Here is a 24,941-nt window from a genome sequence, read left to right on the forward strand (position 1 = left end):
AGGAAATGCCCTGTCAATGATACAAGGTATACATAAAGCTATATGTAACTTCTATACACGTGATAAGGCATTATCAATTGGTGTGCCCAATGTCGATATTGTATTCCTGCAACGTCAAATGCTATTGCAACAATCTCCGAAGTTTGGTTTTCATTCTGCCAATGAACGGAAGGGGGCTTGCGATTACTGAATACAATAATCAGGGAAAGAACTAAAATTATATACACTTCAAGGTGTTGTAAAGCCAATATCAAAGCCAAACATTCCTTCCTGATTGTGAAATAATTTCTCTGGTGATTGTTTAATGTTTAAGAAAATTATCACACTAAATGATACACACTAATTTAATCCTCTTGGATAAATATTGCACTAATCCCTATATCACTTGCATCATCATACATTTTCAATGATTGACTAAAATCTGGAACGGAAAGACTCTTACGTGTGGTCTTTCATTTATCAAAAGCGTCTTGTCATTTGTCAGACCAATGAAACCTGGTTTTCTTACTCACCAAATAGGTCAAGGGTTCAGCAATTACGGAAAAATAGAGCAAAATTTCAGAAAATGTCCAGCTTTACGCAAACATCGCATCAATTGCTTTTTACTGATAGGCACAGGGAATTGAGGAATAGAATTGACCTTAACCTTAGCTCAACGTGACCATGTTGCACAATATGTCCTGAAAATGTAACACAAACTCGGCAAAACTCTCTTGTTTAAATCTAATTTCAAATTTGCATCACTGGGTCTATGAAGGAATCTGTGAAAGGTTTGCAATTGATTTTACCAGGTGTCTTTGTAGCTGACGTCATCTATGTAAGCGTCACAATTATGTAGACCACATGCGGAACGTACAATCTGGGTTTGGCACAAGAATGTATGAAGAACTCCAGTTACGTTTACTTGATTCAATAAATCATTCTCCAGCAAATACTGAATCTCGTTTTCCAGGCATTCCGGTTTGAGAGGATGCAGCCTGTAAGGATGCTGTTTCACAGGTGCCTTAATTACAATTTCACCCTCATACTTGATTGTCCTTGTTCGAAACTTTGGAAGCATATACTCATATTCACATAATATTGTTTTGTTCACGTTTTTCTTATTGCTTCAGACGCAAATATTTCTTGCCCAGAAACAGTGTGGGGCAGGTACAAATGAATTAATTCAATGATTATCCGGGACATCTCTCTCAGTATACCCTTTTAACATATTCGTATGGCAAAGTTACTTCTATTATCGCCTCCCAAGAGTGTTAATAGTATGATTTAAGTCACAAACGTTCTTTAAAAATGTATAAGGACAATATTACTTAATTTGAAGAGGGTTTTGGGGTAAGGGCAAGAGTGTCAAAACTAGAGCGCTATATTGAAATCTCTTTGTCATTGTATTTTACAACTATTTAACAAGTGAGCCAATATTAACAGTATTTAAAAAGTTCACCTTTAATTTTTAAGCAATAAAAATTATTCAAGTTGTTGTTATAAGTCGTATTGACTTTCAAATGAAAATCCAAGGGAGATTCATTGGATAAACTAAGAATTTCCTGTCGATTTGACTTCGGAACTACAATTTGATAGCTCACTGAACACTCGTCACCAACGGGTACGTTAGGTGGACTCCATTTTCTTACAAGGACTCCATGCCTACAAAATAAGCAAACTGTTACTTCCCTGGTTTAATTTTTGCTAACAGTCGTCTGAAACAAACCGGAGATTTTAGGATCGTATTCCTGTTCAAGAACGAATAATTGCCTTTTGACGTCCTAATTGGAATCGAAGTAATGAGTAGTAAAAAGCGGATTACACTGATCAGTACATCTTGATTGATCAAAACCATAAACAAACGTGGCTCACGGAAAACAATGACAAATGATGTGCCACCTAAAGGAATAAATTCATGATTACCATACTTCTAATATAAAGGCTAAGTACATGATAAAACCAACTGAGTGCTCCTGTGTACCTAATTAGTTTAATAGAAATAGGATTGACATAATCACCAATAATAGATATAGATCCTTCGACATGAATGGTACATACGTCTGTGAAGTAAAATCAGAACTGGGATTGTTTGACCCAACAAAAGTATTGCTTTCAATGCATGACCGTCACCTTGATCTTTTAGAAAATAGAGTATGTGGAATGGCGTTGTTTATATTTTTCAGTTTAAAGCAATCAGAAATAAAGTGCCTGTTCTTCCTCCTTTAAGTACAAAGACATAAAGGGCTCAGATCAGTCTAATCAGAAGGCTGATTCTAACATATGTGCAGGATTGAGATTTGGAAGTACTCATATGAGACTGGGATGAATTATTTTCCAACAACCTTCTGACAGGAAGACTTGTTAAAATATGAAACTGTGTCAGTCCAGGAATAGTAATCTGCTGTACGAGTAGCATTTTCCAATGATTTACCTTTTGCTCATCACCTGATGGATGCAATTCATGAACACTTCATTTAATATGAGCTGAGATTATCTTACCTTCTTGACTTCTATCAAACATTTGTTATTGTTTTCTTGCAAATTTGACACTGGTCTGTCCAGTTTATTTTCTACAGTTACCAAACTCTGTACATGTGCCTCATATACCAAGACATATTCCTTCAAGATTAATTCCACAACTACATCATAATCAGCACTTTCGTCTACTGACAGTGGGATGTAAACAGCATATACTTAATAACAACGAAATAAACCTTAATCGAATAATTGCTTTCTTAGTAATACAGTAAGTTGAAAATCATTCCCGATGAAATAACTGGCTTGCATCGTTTAGTATTGTTCGTCGCTATTGTTCTAAATTTTGATATGCGATTTAAAATATAACATTACAACGGGGCTGACGCTAGATCCGTAACAATTAGTTTATTGTGATCTATAGTGCCAGCGCTGTTCATTTATTTATTTTAATTTGGTATAATTGAATACATGTACATGATAACATGCAAACCTGCATTTGAATCTCCGTATGGAATGAATTAATTATTTGATAGCCTGTATGATAGTATTATTATATTAAATATTAGTTCTGTCTACTATCTACTTGGACAGTTAGAGATAGGATTTCGTCAAACTCAATCTAAACAAGGGTTTTATGCCAACTAATTTATGCCAGACTTTTAAAAAGGGGTTTCATAAGATATGCCAGTGAAATCAATATAAAATCATCTTATGTTATATTAAGCAGCATTAAGGCGAAACGAACTATTTGAAAAGCATATAACCAGTGTACAAACCAGGAGAGGAAATTACTTGACTAAACGCCACACGCCACAGAACAGTGACTATTCAATTCAAAAGAGACAAGAGGGTCTAACAATACGATATTATGGAATGCAAGACCAATATCAGACTAGGTATTGTGGTAACTCTTTATCTAGGTTAGTCATCTTGTCCGAATAGATCTTATTTCTTCAAACAATTAGACCAGTTGTAACAACTGACGGTCTCAAGAAGCCGCTGCACAAAACAAATGGTGCGTAAAACAATGTGGTGATTTATTTTTAAGAGAATTACAAATTTGACCCTGAAGATACATTACTATTGTATTAAATAGATGTGCAGTGAATATTAGAATGGGTGAAAAGTTCATCGCTGATATATTAGGAGTTCCTGTCTAACCTGTCTCACCTGCTTAAGAATAAAACATATTTCTTTGTTGTAAACAATGTGTTTTGTTTCGATATTTTTAAAGGCCGTGAATCTTCAACAGCATTTGATATGGTCAACATAAACTTTAGGACAAATTGATACAGGACTAACCTCTATACGCTGGTATGCGTGAGGATTATGTATTGTCTATATTGAATTAAGCATTATGCTCAATAAAAAGTTGTGAGTGCAAGTTATGAAAGTCAGACATATTATTTTAAGTTTCATGGGTTTGAGCCAGGAAAGAGCTTGAAAAGCCATTAAGATCTGTTCAGCTGTTTCTTTGTCTAAACTTATCACGTTCCACTACTCTTGATTTTTTTTAATCGAATAAGGAGGTTGCATATATTCTTTTAGAATTTTTTCTTTGCATATAATGTTTGTCTATAAAATACTTTAAAGCTGCGTCAGCTAAGTAGTTAAAATAGCAATTGTATGAAGCATTGAATAATATTAAAGTTCAATGACAAATATATATTAGTACAAATAATATTATCATACAGGTTAGAGATCTTTTAATTCTTACTCTATGAAGAGTTGAACCCAGGTCAGCGGGTAAAAGACATCCATTGCCTTGTTTGCACACACCAGCCCATATTCCATCACGAGTACGCACACATCACCAAAAAGTGATGTCACTCAGTCGGTATTATATGCACTTGTGTGTAGCAGACGCACTCGCATGACGACCTAGTAATTTTTTTCTCATGTATCTACACAATCATTCCGGATTCCTATGAAAGAAATCAAAGTATATAGAATTAATTATAAAGAAAGATAAATATACACCAGATAAAACGGAAAATGCTATCCCCGGATTCCTATAGAGGAATGATTGATAATGGTGGCAGAGTTAATATTTTAATACAAATATTATTATCATACAGATTAGAGAATATTTTAATTCTAACTCTATGGAGATTCAAACCCGGTCTAGGGGTAAACGGCAACCATCGCCTTGGCTGCACACAAGAGCCATATTCTATCACGACTAAGCACGTATCACCAACAAAATGATGCGAGTAATTAGGTTTCATGTATCTACACATTCATTCCGGATTCCTATGAAAAAATCAAGGCATATATAATTACTTATAGAGAATTTATGTTAAAATTTTAATTTTGCCTACTATTATAAATTTTATGTTGGTCAGAGTATATTAATATTAAATGTGTGTTGGTCAGAGTATGTCAATATTACATAAGTGTTGGTCAGAGTATACTAATATTAATTGTGGGTTGGTCAGAGTATATTAATATTAATTTCGTTTTGGTCTGAGTATATCAATATTACAAAAGTGTGGTCAGAGTAAATTAATATTAATTGCGTGTAGGTCAGATTATGTCAATATTACATAAGTGTTGGTCAGATTATTATGATATTCAAAGTGAGTTGGTCAGAGGATACAAATATTAAATGCATTTTGGTCAGAGTATATTAACATTAATTGTGTATTGGTCAGAGTATGTCAATATTACATAAGTGTTGGTCAGAGTATGTCAATATTACATAACTGTTGGTCAGAGTATATCAATATTACAAAAGTGTGGTCATAATAAATTAACATTAATTGCGTGTATGTGAGAGTATGACAATATTACATAAGTGTTGGTCAGATTATATTAATATTTAATGCGCGTTGGTCAGAGTATACAAATATTAAATACGTGTTAGTCAGATTATATTAATATTAAGTGTGTGTTTGTCGGAGAAAACCAATTTTAGATACGTGTTGTCAGATTATATAAATATTAAATATGTGTTGACCAGAGCAAACCAATATTAAATACGTGCTGTCAGATTATAATAATATTAAATGTGTGTTTGTTGGAGTAAACCACTATTAAATACGTGTTGGTCACATTATATTAATGGTTTAACGTTTTATATATTCGTTTCTTTCAGAATTGTGATGGCCTTTCATAAACTGGCACCGTTAATGTTCTCGCTGTTCATTATGGTCGTTGCAGGTAAAAACCAAAAACCAATAGTCAGCATATCAAGTAATTTGTCAACATAGTAGTGTGTTCCTTCAAGTACCGCATGCCTTTAAGTTCACTTATTTGTAAAATGTAATGAAAATTGAAACAACAAAGATTTGTTTGGCCTCTAAAACATAACTCTGACTTATCCTTGTCATTGCTTAAAATCTGTTTTCACAGACGTATATGGTGTATTTATTAAAGAAAAAGGCTTTTCTCCATGTATATCCTAGTGAGGTACAATAGGTGTATGAATGATGGGTGTATTTTGGGTAATAGAGTATATAACCTGGTCTTACCAAAGAAGTGCATCTTTCAAAGGTATGGATTCAGAACGAGAATATGGTTATAATTATATGCATGTAGATTCTGTAGTATATTATATATATTCCGTCTTGCTTTTTGTTGTTTTCCATTTTATGTTGGTATCTGCTGTCTTGCAATTCCCAGGCGTGTAGGCTGTACATTTTAGACTGCAGGTTTATATCTACTACTATTTCATTCTAAATTTGATATGCGTGATATTTTTACAAATTCCATGCGATATTGTTAAAATATTACACACATTATTATTACACATTTCGCCAATGGATTACACGATACGAATAAAATACGTAACACTGTAGAAGTTAAAATGTATCAAAGTGGAAGCTAAGAGTACGATGTTAGCATAATTCAAGTTGGTGTGTGTGTGTGATTTTAGCGTAGCTTTAACAATGTTTCAGTCATATGGTTACGAAAGTCTGCAGTGTGACAGTTTATATTGATATCTAGCACTGGGGCATCATGCCGAAGACATGTAGCATGATGTCCAACCCAGTCACATTATCCTGACACCAGGCCGACCAGTTCTAACACTAACCTCTTAATGCTGAGCGCCAAGCAGGGCAGCTGTTCGTACCATTTTTGCAAGCCTTTAATATGACGCGGTCGGTATTGAACCCACGACCTCACGCATCCGAGGCGGACGCTCTAACCACTAGGCCACCGGAGCGGTCTAATTCAAGTTGGAATATTGTAATCAACACCCAAATGCCTTGCATTTATTGCATATTTTAGTTTATTTAATTTAATTTAATTTTGCTTTATTCTTTTGAAGCATTTGATGTCAACCATAATTATAATGGAACATGGTGTTTTGGTTATCTGCAATTTTATGACTAATCGTTTTACCAATCTGCAATATTGCAAACGCGTTTTACCCCACCACCACCACGCCCCTTTATTTATTCAAGTACTTGTTGCGGGTGTTTGCTTTGTTAGGGTGTGTGTGTGTGTGGATATAATCATTATTCGCTGAAAGAATATATTGATTATGTTTACTATTTTGTGAAGTTTATATAGACTGAATGTATTTGGCTTGTTCATAAATTTCATTGAAATGAGCACTCATATTTGATACTCTTATTGTTATTTCCTGCAACGTTGTTTCTGTCTCTACATCCATCATTTGATAATTCTGACCATCATCCGCTGTTTAAATGCTCTAGCATTTAGTTTTTGCTAATATTAAAGATGAAATTTGTTTGCTGTGAAGCTCTTTCATCCGTATAGCAACTTGTACGAATTCAGTTTTAATTACATTTAATAGCTTCCACATTTACTATAAGATTTTATCAAAATTTGCCTTACAGCTTAATCTTACCAAAACACGGATAAATTCCTTGCCCTAATTTCTTAGACTGGGTTGGTACTGTCGATACACAAACATGTCAACACTGTTGCTTAGACATTTATTAAGAGAATGTAACATAAATTACCTTAATGTCAAGAAAATCTCAATTGAGTTCGATGATAAGCGTGTTCGACACTAATATTGGACGTATTTCCCTTGATCATTGTAGCTTAGGGACAGTTCCACATTAATAATTGGGCTTTCTTACCAATTTGTTGTGAAGCTAAAACCCAGCAAGAGCGTACGTGTTTTTGACAATGAGCATTTGTGCACATTTCTTAGAGTAATGACCCCTGTTCTTCTTACATACGGATATTTATTCCAATGCAGAACTATTCGAATTCTCTGGCTTACACATTTATTATTAGATCTCAACCAAATTTTGTGCCAAGCTTCGTCCTAACAAGAGCATGGAAAAGTTTGATCACAGTCTGCTGATACTTCTTATAGTTATCACCTTTGATCATTGTAACATGGCTGCTTTTAACACACAACCTCGTTAGCTTCTATATTTATTTTAAAATTTCAATCAATTTTTATACTTGAACACATCCATCTATAGCACCTCCTTTCAATGAAATTGCAATTCAGTAGTTTTTATTGTGTTTCATGTTAGGCTGTTGGTTTCGGTGTCATTGTTATGATAATATGTTGATAGCAGTATCAATGTTAGCCGGATGGTTGCAGTGTCAGTGTTAACATATATTGGTAGCAGTTTCAATGTTAACATATGTTGGTAACAGTGTCAATATTAACAAAAGTTGGTAGCAGTACCATTACTAAGATTATATGTAGGAAACTGTGTCGGTCTTAACATTGTACGTAGATAGCAATGGTAATTCTATTTTTTTCAAGTATTGGTCATGTGGGTACAACATTGCACCTGTTACAGGCGAGACCCAATATACTGCGTATCCCACGTGCTATTTTTGTAAATTCAGCATCATTATGACATATAGGTTTTGTATTACGTGTTATTCACGTGTAACTGCTTTGGTAAATTCGCACCATTGCATCATACTAAAAATATGCATTTTATTCAACAACTTTTATGAAAATAAAATTATGAGCATTTATTTCTCCTTAATCCTGTAACAATTTAAGCTCTTCAAAATGATTTTAATATTACTGTATTTTATTTTAAAAGGAACAAGACCAAAAGGATATAAAAAGATTTTGTATGAGACCCTATCATGTAACAACAACTACTGCGACAATGGAGGAACATGTGCAATAGGTAAATCAGGACCAGTATTTCTAACACTTTCATTTTTAATGAAGTAATGTTTTTAGTTTGGAACATATTTAGGATTTGTTCTCACATCTCCTCATGTGTAGGATCATGTTCCCCATGGGGAATACACACGCAGGATTTTCTGATATATGAAGCAATTGTTTACGAACCTCACATGTTCTAAGAAAGAAGTTTCTGGCACTTAGTACATCTGTTTTTGTCTGATTGCAAAATACAACTGGTTTACAGATTAACAATACGAATCCAGTCTCTCTGTTCATTCATCTGTTCGTCAGGTGTCAACACAAATGTTAGAATTTGCATTTGAGTTGTTTTCTTATAACTTGTATGTAAATGTTTGATGATAAATAATACAGTAATACAGTGAACTATATGTTATAGTTCAGTTATTTTCCTTTAACATTGCATTAGGTTCAGATTCCTAACGTTAGGATTTGTGTTTAGGTCACTTTCTAGAGAAACGTCGCTAAGAATATATGATTCACAGAAACCAAACATCAATTTTGATTCTACCGAAAGAATAAAACTAAAAGCACAGTTTGTGCATTGCAGTCGAGTTGTTTTCTTCTATCAGACATCAATGGATCTATTACTTAAAATATTTAGGTAGGTCTAACTTAATAGTTTGTTTTGTGCGCCTGTCTTGTAAACTTATTTATGAATGAACGAAATGATACACACTCATTCTAAGACCCAGTGATTTTCTGTAGATAGTTTTGCTGCTCACAGAACATAAGAACATATGGGATGGTCTGTTCTGAATCGTCCGTACGTCCGTTTAGCACAAGTGTATTGCAGCTACCCTTAAACTGCATAAAGGACTATCATGAAACGTTACACACACACATTCATCCGAATGTGTAGCTGGTCCTAACTGAACATGGTCCTGCTCAGACATTCAGTAGGGTGACTGTATTGAAAACTTTATCGTCGACTACTGGTCATATCAATATATGGTTAAGGCTGTACTGTTTATCGATATTTCTAAGCGTGCACACTGTCGGTTTGCAATAATCTAAACTATGCCGTTTAACAGAAGCGATTAGATTTTCAACTTTATCCCGGTATCATACCCATTTGGCTTACAGATAAAACTATTTATGTTGTGCATGGCACAGCTCGCTCATTTTGTGATTATGTTATTTGCTGTGCGTCGTTTATCTCTTATTATGAAAGGTTTCAGTTCGCAAGACATGTCGTTGCTGAATATATCTGACATTTTCAAATAAACATCCGTGTGGTGTTGTGATAAAGTATCCTGCTGTAGAAATCTGTAATACAATTGAAACGGGCAGTGCCTGCATATATGTAAAGCAGATATGCTTTCATTTTCATGATTGCAGATTTGTAAACGTTTACAAGCAATAATTGAAACTAAGCAATATGCACGTGTACATGTAGCAGTCTTGTAATTGGGTAAATTTCCTTATTCTTGATAACATATTACAAGCATAACTCCTCTTTTGGAATATTCCTGTCACACCAAGATGCCTATGATATCATTTGGCACATGATCGATACCACATATAATGTTGGAATACGTTTATATTGGTTCGCAGATAAGGACATACAAGTCTTGATAAACTTTCAACAGAGATCAGTGAGATTACTTTTAATCAAGTTCACAAGTCGTTTAAGTACCTGGAAAATTAAGGATAACCTGTAGGTATAAAATGTATATTAATTTGTCCTTTCACATTGCCAATCAAAGTCTAGCAAATGTTGAATAAATTTATAGCCAAAAGGGACACAACATTATAAACATTTGTACGAAAATAATTAATAATCATAAATATATCATGTTAATATTCAAGTGTTTTATACAAGTGTTATTTATAGTATTAAAGGTGTAATATTACAATGAATTTATTGAAGTTGTTTATTTAAAGCCGCATGAGTTACATAAAATATAACAAATATTTCTTTATCTATCTTATACTAATTATATCCGTTATCTTATTGCAGAGGATCAAAGACCTGTATGCAAGTGCTCACCTTACTTTAACGGGAGTAGATGTGAAACGTGTGTTTGTGCCCATGGTCATTGTTCCACAGAGAGGGACAACAAATGCATGTACGTATTTGAGGCAATTGTAGCTCTACTACCAAAGCTTGTCTAGACTAAACCCTACAATTTTAATTAAAAACCCAACCCACCCTAGTTTGTGGAGTGTGAAAAAGTGTCATTCATTCTGATCTGCTTAGATAGTATGTACCGTCCAGCTATGACTTTATACATTTACAATAATAAAATGATAAGGATGCTGTAATTGCATATTTATATACGTTTGAGCTTACCCCTAGTGGAAGTGTAAAAGAACTTTATCCATTTTTCGGAAGTTTACCACATGGACAAACTATGTATTAAATTTGGTGAATTTCAACCTAGCGAGTTTTAGGAGGAGATTTGGTTAAAGACCAATGGATAGAATCAAAATATAAATATAATCGAGCATGTAGATTAATATACATAATACACGTTATATATTTTCTTTTCCGAAAAATGTTGAGTTCGGAATTTCTAGTTGCTCTAATTCAATATCAGTCATCGGTCATACTCCATCAATTGATGAATGCTCATACCTTGCTTGTTATTATTGCCAGTGATGAATACTTGTTTAATACTATTATTCATGATGGATGCTAATACTATACTTGTTATTATTGTAAGTGATGAATGCTCACACTTGCTTATTATTGTTGTCAGTAATGAATGCTCTAAAATGCTTATTATTATTGTCAGTAATGAATGCTTACATTATGCCTATCATTATTGTCCGTGATGAATTCTTACACCTTGTTTATCAGTAATGTTTGTGATGAATGCTTACACCTTGTTTATCATTATTGTTCGTGATGAATGATTACACCTTGTTTATCAGTATTGTCCGTGATGAATGCTTACATATTGTTTATCATTATTGTTCGTGATGAATGATTACACCTTCTTTATCAGTATTGTCCGTGATGAATGCTTACACCTTGTTTATCAGTATTGTTCGTGATAAATGAGTTCACCTTGTTTATCAGTATTGCCCGTGATGAATGCTTACACCTTGTTTATCATTATTGTCCGTGATGAATTCTTACACCTTGTTTATCAGTAATGTTTGTGATGAATGCTTACACCTTGTTTATCATTATTGTTCGTGATGAATGATTACACCTTGTTTATCAGTATTGTCCGTGATGAATGCTTACATATTGTTTATCATTATTGTTCGTGATGAATGCTTACAATTTGTTTATCAGTATTGTCCGTAATGAATGCTTACACCTTGTTTATCAGTATTGTCCGTGATGAATGCTTACACCTTGTTTATTATTATTGTCCGTGATGAATGATTACACCTGCTTTATCAGTATTGTCCGTGATGAATACTTACACCTTGTTTATCAGTATTGTTCGTGATAAATGAGTTCACCTTGTTTATCAGTATTGCCCGTGATGAATGCTTACACCTTGTTTATCAGTATTGTCCGTGATGAATGCTTACAACCTGCTTATCGTTATTGTCCGTAATTAATGCTCACACCTGCCTATCATTGTTGTCCGTGATGAATGCTAACACCTTGCTGATCATTGTTGTAGGTGATGAATGCTCACATCATGCCTATCATTATTGTTCTGATGAATGTTCATAATTTGCTTAGTAATATTGTCAGTGATGAATGCTCATACCCTGCTCAGGCCTATATTTTAGCATCAATATCCTTGTAACCAGAATGGCTAGTAGATTAAGATGTAGAAGTAGAATGGCTAGTAGATTAAGAAATTTACTAACCGCTCTGAATCTTCTCTACTTCTTCCTACAAAAGAATACCAGTCATCTTTACGAATCAGAATTCATGAAGACACACATTCCGCTCAAATGATGTATTGTTTATATATCTGCTCTGAAAACAGAGCATAACTCCTATTTCTTAAAAATAACAATCATTCATAATTCAGAAGCACACGTCTTGCTTTCGGAAGCCATTAATTTTACTTGAAGATTTCTCTACAAGCTGACATGAAAAGAAAAGTGACTGATTTTCATGAAATGTCCTTTGAAAGGGATGACTAAGAAAAATGATTTGTACAGCCTCATCAAGCAGAAACACCCAATAGCTTTACAAGAAAACAACCCATTCATTCAGGTTATTTCATAATGCAATTCCACAGACATATAATCCGAGAAGTACCTGTCATACTCTAGTGAGAGCAGACTGAGAAGATCTCTCATTCGGCAGTATCAGCTTTCGAGTTTTCAAAGCAGATATACAACCAATACAATCATTTGAGCGGAATATGTGTCTTCATGAATTCTGATTATTTAAAGATGGAATGTTTAATAATATTACGGATTTTGTTGACCATGACATTACAATTGTGGTTTGATAAGTACATGAGTAATGTTTGCAGTCTTTGACACACGAAACTGTAAATCTAACAAAATCAGTAAAGAAGTATATAGTTCCATTTTGAAATACATTTACAATCCTGATTGTTCTAACCTTCTGAGGGAAGCAATTGAATATCAGGAATTAACTCAGTTAGCTCTGAGAGCATTTTGACATCATTCATATTTTTTTTTAAAATCAACCGAAGATAACGTTAAATAAACTATGACTAAAGACAACCGAAACTTTAATAGCCATTGGTATATTCAATTTATGAAACTTCAAGTCTGACAGGAAAGTTACTAGCCTCGGACTAGCAGACTACCACTTATTTAGAGAACTGCTGTTTATTACTATTGCCAGTGATGAATATTGTACCTTGCTTATTATTTGTACCAGTGACAAATGTTCAATCCTGCTTATTAATGCCAGTGATGAATCCACACGCCCTGTTTATTCTTATTGCCCGTGAACAATTCTCACATCCTGCGTATTCTTATTGCCCGTGAAAAATGCTCACATCCTGCGTATTCTTATTGCCAGTGATGAATGCTCACATCCTGCGTATTATTACTGCCATTGGAATTCATATGAAAATTACAAGTTACAAAGGTTGATGAAGGCATATTTTCCTACGATTTTCATCTGTGATATACTATAAGTAACCATTTCATTCATTACTGGGTTTTATCAGATGACTACCACCTCAGTGTTATACAAGTTAGTAGTAGACCAAGAATTCACCAGCACATTAGTACAGTATTGGTTATATGGCACCAATTAGTTAGTCTCCAGTAGTTCAAACCTTAAAAATCCGAACAACCCCAAGAGAGCCATATATATATATATATATATATATATATATATATATATATATATATATATATATATATATATATTAAACTTAAAAGAAACAGTTTTCAGGTATTATGAATAAGCTGTTTCAGGGTTTTCATTCCACATTCGGAATTTACGTTATCTATCTGTTTTAACCACATTTCTCAGATCCCATCAGTTATCTTCAATGTAGAAAATATATGTCCCACCGCTTTCATTTCTATCTGTGTTCTTTCGATGTTTTAAAATGTACTATATGGGTGCCTTTTTGTATAAAATCCACCCGAGAATGTAAAAAAATGAATCCAAATTTAATTAATGTAATGTAAAATTCCGCGCCTCTATTCATATTTTATGGGCGGAAAGACGTCCCGCATCAGAGCTTATGATACAATTTATTATTTTGACAAACTGTTCCTTAATCATATCCTTAACTTTTTATGTTAGTCGTAAATTAAGGTATGCTAATATGTTCTTGAATTGAAACAGCACATATGTATGACAAATACTGACAGAAATATAGGTATCAAACTATATTTTGTCTGTTTCAGTTGTAATCGTCTCTATAAGGGTACGTTCTGTAATGTATCCGTGTGCCGTAATTACTGCCTTAATGGAGGAACATGTGTCAACTGTACGGTGAATGAAGGGACATGGATCGCAGAATGCCAGGATTGCATGTAAGTATATGTTTAGCAACAGAAAAACACTCATATGATAAAGATGAAGATGTGTTAGCCTTGGACGAAGAAAATAAATGAATTATTTTACATTCAGACCCTTTTTAATTTGTGATTAAAGTATAGGTAGGTTGGTGTTTTGATAAATGAATGAAATTTAATTTAGCAGGAGACCACGCAGCTACTGACAAGTCATCTATTGTCGTAGGTCTGCAAAATGACATTCCCACTACGATTTAAGTTCATGGATTTCTGAAAGCATCACCATACTTAATTAGTATGTTGAGTGCTAAATGCAAAAACATACATACATACATACATACCTACATACATACATACATACATATATACATACATACATACATCCATCCATACATACATACATACATACGTACGTACGTACACTTTACTGTTTATTTCTGCATTTAATTTTTTCTATAGATGTAAACCAGGCACAGCAGGATCCAGATGCACGAAAATTCTTAATGAAATGATTGAAAACCAGGAAGCAGGCAAAGGTGAGCCCTGTATTTTAATTTTTTCTTTACTGTATATATTTCACTGTAGTACAATCATTTGTGCTAGTGCGCAGCACATATCTAATAATAAACCAAAAAGATCCAGGCCCATAATCATATAACTCTTCAATCTGAAAAGCTCAAAATAAAACCAGGCTTAGATTCTCTTTAGATAACTGAAATTTGGCACAAATATAGTTTTGAGAAATACAAAATGCCCAGATCAGTTGTAAAGTTATAGAAAATCAAAGATTTTGACGTTTGAAGTACGAGTTCGACTTTATTTTAAATGTGCTTAGACATTAACAAACTACATGGCCTGGTTTAAATGAGTAGATCCCATAAAAGTTCAAGACTTACCTATTCAAAGCACCCTCTAAGATCTCCACAGTAATATTAATTTACCTAAAGGAACATATCATTGGAATTTACACACTAAATTGACTTATGTGAATCGAAATACCCTAGAAATTTCGAGACTGCATTGCCTTATCTAGTTCAAAACATCCATGACGTTTTCCTGTCACATGCAAGATAAAGACATCAGATTTAATAATAGTTATTTGGAACTGGACCCACACTGATGGTTGCTATTCCATCGCAACAACCTCACTGACGTCACGAGAACTCAATGACATCACGAGAACTCAATGACGTGTCAAGAATAAAACGTAAACAATAAGTTTGTACTATTGAACCGAATGATGTCTTCAATCATTTTTCATTCAAATGTTGCATACACAATTAAAACCTAACAATGCATGTACTTCGTTGCTGTTTGAAATGTCAAGCGTTATTTTTAGTGATTTGGTCTAATATACCACTACATTATGGGAAGACGGAATGTACTGTTGGATATATGTGGTCTTAAATAAATATGAGCGACGATACTACAAGATAAGCAGTGGCAAATCTGGGTCTAGATCACACCTAGTTTAGTACGTATGATGCGTGAAAATATATGGGCAAATAGGGTTTAGTCCCTGTGCAGTTTGGTATGTGTGATACATGAATAAATGTGGGCAAATAGACTACAATCTGTCGTTGCGTTATACTATGACAGATCTCAGATAAGATAAGTGGCTGTTTAATCGTGTGATACATAAATAAATATGACAAATAGACACTGATCTTCAAAACCAGGGTCAATACGTGATGACATATTTGGGTTAAGGCCGCTCGCAGTGGGGTATGTGTAGTACATGAATCATGGGCAAATAGCCACTGGTTTGCGATGCGATGACATACAAGGGTCTTGATTATTTGCAGCTGGATGTTTGTAATCCGCGAATAAAAATGTTCTCAGATAGGGAATGATCCTCTTGTACAGCAGCTCATTATAAGGTACATCATTACAACACTGACCCTGATATAACATTGGTATAGTTATGGGTCCCTCTTTACCGGGTGAAATGTATTTTTGCACATTGTTATTCAATCGATGTGGGCTGGTCTAAATGGATATAGAACTTGTGGTCTTCGAATTGTGAGTCATATTCTTATTTAAAATGAGCAGCACTACGGCTTTCAAAGCTGTGTTACATGCAGCACGCTCGACAAATAGAGATTTTTAAAATCTATTTTATACAAGTCATGATATAATCATAGAATATGTATCCATATTAGGCCTTAAATGTGTTTTCTTGTATATATAATCTTTGACAGTAGGGTATTTTTTAGGCGTATGTCTAACCCATGCCATTAGGGTAAGTCTTAGGTGTATATCCAACCCATGCCAATAGGGTAAGTCTTAGGTGGATGTTGTTGTAGTTGTTGTAGGGTCTAACGCCATTTTTCAGCACAAGATAGGCTATACATGGAGGCCACTAAAAATGGTATAGGCAGAACCCTTGAAAATCCCGGAAAGAACCACGGACCCACGAGAAGTTACTGGCAGGCTTTATCACATACCCAAACTGGCTGAAGTCGCGACTCAAACCGACGCAAACAGAGGTGAGATGACAGTGGTCCGTAACGGTGAGCCCATTATACTACTCGGCCACTCGGGGCCCCTTCTTAAGTATATGTCTAACCCTAGCCAGTAGGTAAGTCTTAGGTATATATCTAACCCTTGCCTTCATGGTAAGTCTTAGGTGTATATTTAACCCTTGCCATCATGGTAAGTCTTAGGTTTATGTATAGATCTTGCCAGTATAGTACTCTTATTTTATGTCTAACCATTGACAGTATGGTATGTCTTAGTTGTTTGTCCAACCCTTGGCAGTATTGTATGTCTTAAGTGTCTGTATAGACCTTGCCAGTATGGTAAGTTGTAGGTGCTTGGCTAACTGGCATATACACTTAACTATATGACAAGCATTTTATTAGCCGTATAGTTTAATCATGTACTGATTGCCAACCCTACCAATATGGGTTATATATATATATGCCGAGCCTGCCTTTGTGGAGGCTATACATAGTGATCTCTTTAGTGTGCGAGTGTGTACATCGCACTGTTCCAACTCTTTACTAACCTCGATGTTAATTTTTCTAAATAGATGCCAGGACCAACAAAATAGGATCTCGAGTTAATATTATAATCCTAAGTTTTCTACGGGCAAAGCATCAGTTTGGGACATTTTCAAAGCAACCTTTTGATACAGTCATGTCTCTACTCTTATTCCTATCTAGATCTTGAAATGCGGAAACGATTAAAAAATCAGATGTAGTACAGTGCTTTCGGTATTTGCGAAAAAATGTAAAAGTTTCAAAATCTAATCCATTTCAGAACTGGCTCACATAATCATTCCGGTGTTGGTTGCAGTATTGGTTCTTCTAGCCATTGCAGTACTCACTATCTTCAGGAGAAGACGGTCAGTATATAAATTGGGTTTTGTTCTGTATAAGCATGCTAGAAGAAATATATATATATGATGCAAATCAGAATATTCATAAAGGATTTACTTTCAGTTTTCACAGATATAAATATCAATGAGATTAGGTTCACGACAGTAAATTGTAGTGTTGTATTGCGTATGAGGCTAAACAATGTGGCCCAATACAATTTCATCCTATGTAAATTTAATCCCAAACCTTGAAATTTTATCCCAAGAAGTATCTCTGAATTTACGGTACACCTGCCCCTGTATATCTCACAATCAGTTGGATACATAAACATGGACTACAGAATAAGCGAAGGCACAAGATTTTGAAGGAGACTAAAATTGTGGCTAACTCTTGGTAGATGGAGGGGTAGGGCTTGCATGAGGCTTGTAATATCCTTTCCCGTGTCTATACAAATATTTGTATATATTGAATTTTAATGAGTATCCGATCCGAAGAAGTCAATTAAAGTAAAAGTAAAACCAGGTATGACAGGCTTGTAATACTTATCAACCTGATATGCAGTACGCACATATTCCTGAATCGGTAAATATTTAGTTACTTCCGCGTCAGTTTTAAAATATGTATATCCATCCTAAGCTAACACTATTAAATTAAAATTTCAAAGCAATCTCTAAACTTGTAAATTTCTGAAGCCGCCATCTGTATGATTTGACAGGTAAATCCTCCCAAGATAGTAATTTTAAATGCCCTCATAGACATATTTTTATATAGTACATAGGAAAGGCGCATAACCAGCCAGGACATGACACTGTAACTGTCCTACTTCTGATTTTACACCTCATCCTCTGTGTCGCACCATCAGTGAGATCCGGAAGCGTTGACCGATGTTCAACCAACTGAGCTATTGAAGTTTTCATTGAAATATATAATTAAAACACAAATTGCACCTGTCAAAAGCTCTGTAATTCACCAACATTTGAATTGGTCGATATTTCATCATATGCTGTATTATGTATTGACAAAATAATTTTAAAGATTATATGACCAAACCTTTTTTGATTTCATTGTGCAAATTTCATATGGCCCATTCCAAATGTATGCGCTATAACTACCATAAAACAAGCGATATATTGAACTTCAATTAACCAGTTTTAATCGCTATGTTGAATGTTGAGTGCCTAGATATGTACGTTTTGCCTTACATGTATGAAAAAGTAGACGGTCATGACCTGCCTCCACATTATAATGGGATGTGTAAGTTATAAGGACACCACAGCGGCCATCTTGAAAATCAGAATGTTATATTTACACGACGTTTTAGCAGAAAAATTCATGACTAGTTGGTCTAAAATGAAAATGGAGTCAATGTGATGTTCATTATGGATCTTGCCGCTACGTTTCTATTTTCACTCGAAGACTTCTTATGATATCTAGTTATTCCTAACTGAACATGAAGCCCATCTGATGTCCTGAAAATAGTGTCCTAGCTAATCCCCCTAATTAAAAGTATTATTATTATTAGGTATATATCACAATTGAGAAGTCTTCTTATAAGGACTATAATATTGTCACATCCTCCCGTTTGTTTTGGCCCACCTACTAATTTTAAAATCAGAACGGCATCAAGGATATAGAAAATGCACAAAACAGATATTTCATTTATTGTTTGATACGTTTTAACCTGATTGATGCCAGGAGGTTCAAAAACACAGTCAAATTGTGGGCGCTTCAAATCAAACGAGAGTTTATTTAGTAACAACGTCGCATTTTTGCATGAGACTTGTAAAAATGGTACTAGCAGCTGCCTCGCTAGGCACTCAGCATTAAGAGGTTAGTGTTAAGACTGGTCGACCTAGTGTCAGAATTATGTGACTGGGTGGGATATCATGCTACATGTCTGCGGCATGATGTCCCAGTGCTAGACATTGCTATAAACTGTCACACTGCAGACATCGTAGTGATATGAATGAAATATTGTTAAAGCTACGTTAAAAATCAGAACAAAACACACACACACACACACACACAACCGCACACTTTTGAAACGCCATTAAGACGACAGTGTTAGGGACACTTTGGTGAAGATCATGCTAGAATTATAACACTGACTGAAATGACCAAGTTGTGTGCATTTTTATATTTTTGAATTTGTACAGTATTAAAATAGCCAAAGGCGTACAAACAGTGGGGATGGTGTGCGAATACTGTAGTTGGTCCAAAATGACAATCTGATGTCCGATAGAGTTGTTACAGTGATTAATGAAAAATCTTATTTTTGATAATCATCCAGAATAAAATGTAATATTGCCATAGGGTTGTCATCAAAAGATTTCTGGTGATGTATAGTTGGTCCAGAAAAAGAAATTGTGTTTTCCAATATAGAAACATCCGTGGCCCTCCTAAAATATATTTATCATTAATTCCCTTGAATGGATGGTGGTATCAACGTCTGGATATTACTAACCACTTTAGTATAGTGTCTATTGGGTCCTAATGGTGTGATTCAGACATTCAGTATGCCTGCCACTGTAATTGTATTGAACATGTTGTTTTCGCTATTTCTCATGAAATGATGGTCATAATGGTCAAATTAGCATTTGGTTTTCACTGAAATTCTTAGTGTGAGGTCTAGCTGGTCGTAAATGAAAGTGGTGTCGATCCGACTTCTGATATGAGTGCCACAATGGTCATCTCTGACATTTTGGTATGACTACGTTCCCTAGATGGCTTGTCAAATCGACAGGGTGTTTCACCAAAGACATGTTATCGTAGCTGCTCCTAAATGAAAAAGTCAACACGAAGTTTCCACCAAAGAAATTCTTCTGAATCCTCGTTGGTCCTTTATGAAAATGGTGGAATGTTTACCTCATCATCTTATTTATAAATCATGTTATCGTTGAAGATTATCAAAGGTTGTTTAAAAACTCCACAGTTAAAAGGAAGAAATGGTATTATCTTGATTTAGAGGAAATTCTGTTCAGCTAGTAAGGCATCAATCATTTTGAGGGACTCCTGTTATTGTTTCTTTTCAATAACTTTGAAACAAAACGTAACTATTCGTATCTTTTGAAGATATTTAATCAAATATTACCATGCTGTCTATACAAATGGTATTAATATCTCCCATCTGATTTCAATTCTTGCTGAAATGCCGATAAGATTTATTACAGTAGCAATCAAACACAGGTTTCAAATAGGTACAGCGCCTGTAAAATCTGTTATTCAGATTTGTGATTGTAGTAAATGTTCAGCTAATGTAAAGCAATCTACAACTTCCAATTGGCACCTATTCCGTTTTTATCAGTTTAAAGTGACACAAAATGTTTATAGCAAGGCTTCAAAAGCAGATGTATATGGTTGTGGCTGGAGGACAAATATATTGATCGAAATCGATTGAGAAAGCTAGTGAGGGAAGATTACACTTAGCAACGTTAAGCAGGTTCAAATTAGTTCCATATGGATGCTCTATCCCACCCACCAACCTCCCTCCTCCCACCAAGATGTTGAACTTGTTATGCAAGTGCCTGGGGTGGTCTCCTTTACTAGTGATCTCAGGATTTCTGTATTATCAGTTTCTGACACTTCCACCCAGGTGGTATGCGGGTTCTGGTAATATAGTTCCAGGATCGTTGCACTTGGATATTTTGCTTGATTTACACCGGACTGGGAAAGGGAGTGCGTTACTCAGTCAAATCATATTATATCATATAGTTTTAAGACACTTAACAATACATTCATGTCTCTAAACGATTTATCATATAATTCAAATGCAGACAGAAAAATATTAAATCTATACCAAACTAATTTTCTCCTATTAATTTCAAAATAATTTAGGGCTGTGAATGTGTCTGAGAGCATTACAATTCTGATTATTATTATTATTATTATTATTATTATTATTATTATTTATGCTAAAATATACTAAATTACTATTAGTTGTGTTTATATTACAGCAATAATCAGATCCTCGTTCACTTGCTGAAGGATAATCCTGACCTGCACGTCAGTAATACAGTATGTGCAGCCAAAGGGACCTCTCCAACGTTTTGACAACAACGGGCAACAACAACAAGAGCAAAATAATAATAAATTGTTGCAGTATTATCTATTTCTTTCTTTGAATTCATAGATTTCCAGGACTAAGATGCTGTCTGTTGCGAAGAAATACTTGTTTTTAGTAACTTAATTTCCATTCATAAACAACAGTTGCTGTCTTCCAATAAAATCACTTGCAAGTCTGTAAATATCCAGACAATATTCTACTTTCAGGAAATGCGGCATATCGAATGGATATGGAAACCTTATTATGCACAGAAATACACCAAGTGCTTGTGTGATTTCCTTTTCATAGGTCTTTGTGAATTATTAGTACAGTGATATTTACTAAATCTCAAACGGCCTGTATTTGAAAACTAAATCCGATTTAGTAAGACCGTGTTCTGAGCATTGCAAAAGGACTGACAAGAGTTACATGATCATACTTTGTTTTGGATTATTCAACACCTAAGAAGTTCATATCAGAAATGAATAAATGTTTGTATTTTAAATTGTCTGCTTCAAAACGTATTTATGTTTGCAACCTATATAAAATGGATGACACAGTTTCATGGAAGAATTTGTTTTGCTGAAATCTACACAAGAAAACCACTAAACACATTTGTGACGCCCGTGTCAGAAAAAAATTAACAAAGATCTTATGAGTCCATTTCAACTAGTTTGGCACATGTGTCAGTCAAATCTATGTCACTGTGTACCAGGTTTAATACATTCAACAGAATATATATAACTCTATTTAATCAGTGATTTAATGACACCACAGCCAATATGGACCCCTTATCTGGCTGATATGATGATACCGCCGTTACCTGTCTTCCAAGCAGATAGTGATGACTGTAACCATGTTGTCATAATGTGAACTATCCAGTCTATTTCATATCTTAAATGTAAATATTATATTAAATGCTATCTCAAGTAGACATGATCTGACAGCAATTATCTGTGTTACATGATTGCACTATAATTAATGAACATTTACCTTCGCTTGAAAGACCATTCAACCTGGCATTTAACTTGAGCATGATGTAAACTTTTGTACCAACAAAAATCTCAAATATTTACGCGCTGCCTGTCCACTGAAGGTGTTAAACTGTAGCTCAGAGAAACAAAATAACAAAACGAAACATAATTGAACCTGAAATGCTCTCGTGTTACATGCCCATTTAAATATTATTAAATTTGAAGAGCTGAAATACAAAAATCATAACGAAATGTATCTAAAACTGACAAACCGTTTATGATTAAAGCAAATAACTAAGTAAAATGCTATTTTTCACAATTAGCTAATATATGAAGATTATTAATATTGATTGATTTTAGATAAAATCTGGCTTTACCGACAAATATATCTCCACATATCAAACAGATGGGGATTTGTTCGAGTTCTGGGGAATCACTCGCAATTCTGGATGTTTAGTTCATAACATATTTACTTAGACAGTCCAGTTGTTCACACAGAGGTCATGTTTATAACAGTGGTTCAGGTGTTGTCACAGAGGGCATGATTATAATGGTAGTTCTAGCATCTCACGATGGTTATATTTTAAAACTTATGAAAATATCCTTCATATTCAATTTGTTCCAATAAAGACTTCATGCATCGTGATAGATACACTAACAGAAACTGATTTTAACACTTTAACTCAACTTTGGTTTCAGGTTTCATATACATTTATTGAATGAAACACTCAAACTTCTGGATAACAACAACAACACAATAGTAATAATAATAATAATAATAATAATAATAATAATAACTAGTAGTAGTAGTAGTAGTGTGTGTGAGTGTGTATGTATGTGTGTTTGTGTGATTTGGATTTTTAACGTATCTTTAACAATTTTTCGGGCATATCGCTACGATGTCTGCAGTGTAGCAGTTTATAGTGATGTCTAGCACTGGAACATCATCCCGCAGACATGTAGCATAATGTCCCACCCACTCACATTATCCTGACACCAGGCCGACCAGTCCTAATACTAACCTCTTAAAGATGAGCGTCAAGCAAGGCAGCTGTTAGTACCTTTTTTGTAAGTCTTTAGTATGACTCGGCTGGGGATGGAACCCACGACCTCCCGCATCCGAGGCGGACGCTCTAACCACTTGGCCACCGGAGAGGTCTAACTAGTAGTAGTAACGATAAGAAGGACTATGCAAAAACAATAACTAGTTCTACCATTTTGACTATTCCTACTACTACTCTTGCTACAGCTAAACACGTAACTTTCTATTAGATATATTATGTCCATTGACTAATAATGAGAAGTACTTCGCAACCTGTTATTATATTTAATTTGTATTATGACTTTGGTTTTTGTCCATGATTATATATTTAATTTGTAGTGTGTAATTGACCTTTGTCCATTATTAATGTAGGATTTGGGCCTACCTGTCTAATGTTTTATAATTGTGCAAACAATATTTTACCGAGTTAATAAATGACTATGATTTTAGATCGTATTTTAATATAATCATTTTAATATCATTCTTACATGGAGGTAGACATGTTTACAGATGATGTGTTCAACGTCTATATCTTAAGAAAAATAATACTGTTACAGAAGCAAGCCGTTTATAAATATGACGGGACAAAAGCCCTCATCCTGGTTCTGCTATTGTGGCTTAGCCTTTTAGGTTAATGTCGTTTAGTTTAGAACTTCCATTTCTTAACATCAGTCGCTAAGGATACAATTTTAGTTGTGTTTCTGCTAATGCCTAAGAGGATTTATTTAGTTGTAATTACAAAATATTCACTAAATATTTGGACTAAATCATAGTTTGGGGATTATTGCGAATTTATTCTAGGACATTTGTGAGGTGAGACTGGTGGTGGGGTGAGCAGATCGGAGATTTGCATTGTCTTGGAATAAAACTAGCACATTTTTATCAAATGCATTCAATCTGAATCAGACATTACTTTGTGGCATCAAATTTCTTCAAATTATTATTATTATTATTATTATCATTATTATTATTATTATTATTATTATTATTATTATTATTATCATTGTTATCTCACGTGATCAACGCAGAATTATTTGTGTTTGCAATGAATATCAAGAAAGTGACCAAAATGATTCACCTGAAATTTTTATGAAAGCTCCAAAATATATCCGAG

The 24,941-nt window shown here is 34.3% G+C and overlaps 1 protein-coding gene across 2 annotated transcripts in view; it reads left to right on the plus strand.

Annotated features, from left to right (window-relative positions):
• Positions 1 to 24,254, plus strand: part of LOC149801267 (protein crumbs-like) — a 41,548-nt gene extending 17,294 nt beyond the window's left edge. For both annotated transcript variants that reach the window (XM_089954284.1, XM_089954283.1), the window contains exons 2-8: positions 5,558 to 5,622; positions 8,457 to 8,546; positions 10,530 to 10,638; positions 14,336 to 14,464; positions 14,906 to 14,982; positions 17,711 to 17,795; positions 21,723 to 24,254. In XM_089954284.1, coding sequence (XP_089810410.1) covers positions 5,565 to 5,622; positions 8,457 to 8,546; positions 10,530 to 10,638; positions 14,336 to 14,464; positions 14,906 to 14,982; positions 17,711 to 17,795; positions 21,723 to 21,819 — 645 coding nt within the window. In that variant the 5' untranslated portion in view covers positions 5,558 to 5,564 and the 3' untranslated portion in view covers positions 21,820 to 24,254. The remainder of the gene's footprint in view (positions 1 to 5,557; positions 5,623 to 8,456; positions 8,547 to 10,529; positions 10,639 to 14,335; positions 14,465 to 14,905; positions 14,983 to 17,710; positions 17,796 to 21,722) is intronic.
• Positions 24,255 to 24,941: the final 687 nt, after the last annotated feature.

Source organism: Sinohyriopsis cumingii, chromosome 4 (genome assembly GCF_028554795.1).
Source record: "Sinohyriopsis cumingii isolate HCF-2022 chromosome 4, ASM2855479v2, whole genome shotgun sequence".
Lineage (NCBI taxonomy): Eukaryota > Metazoa > Mollusca > Bivalvia > Unionida > Unionidae > Sinohyriopsis > Sinohyriopsis cumingii.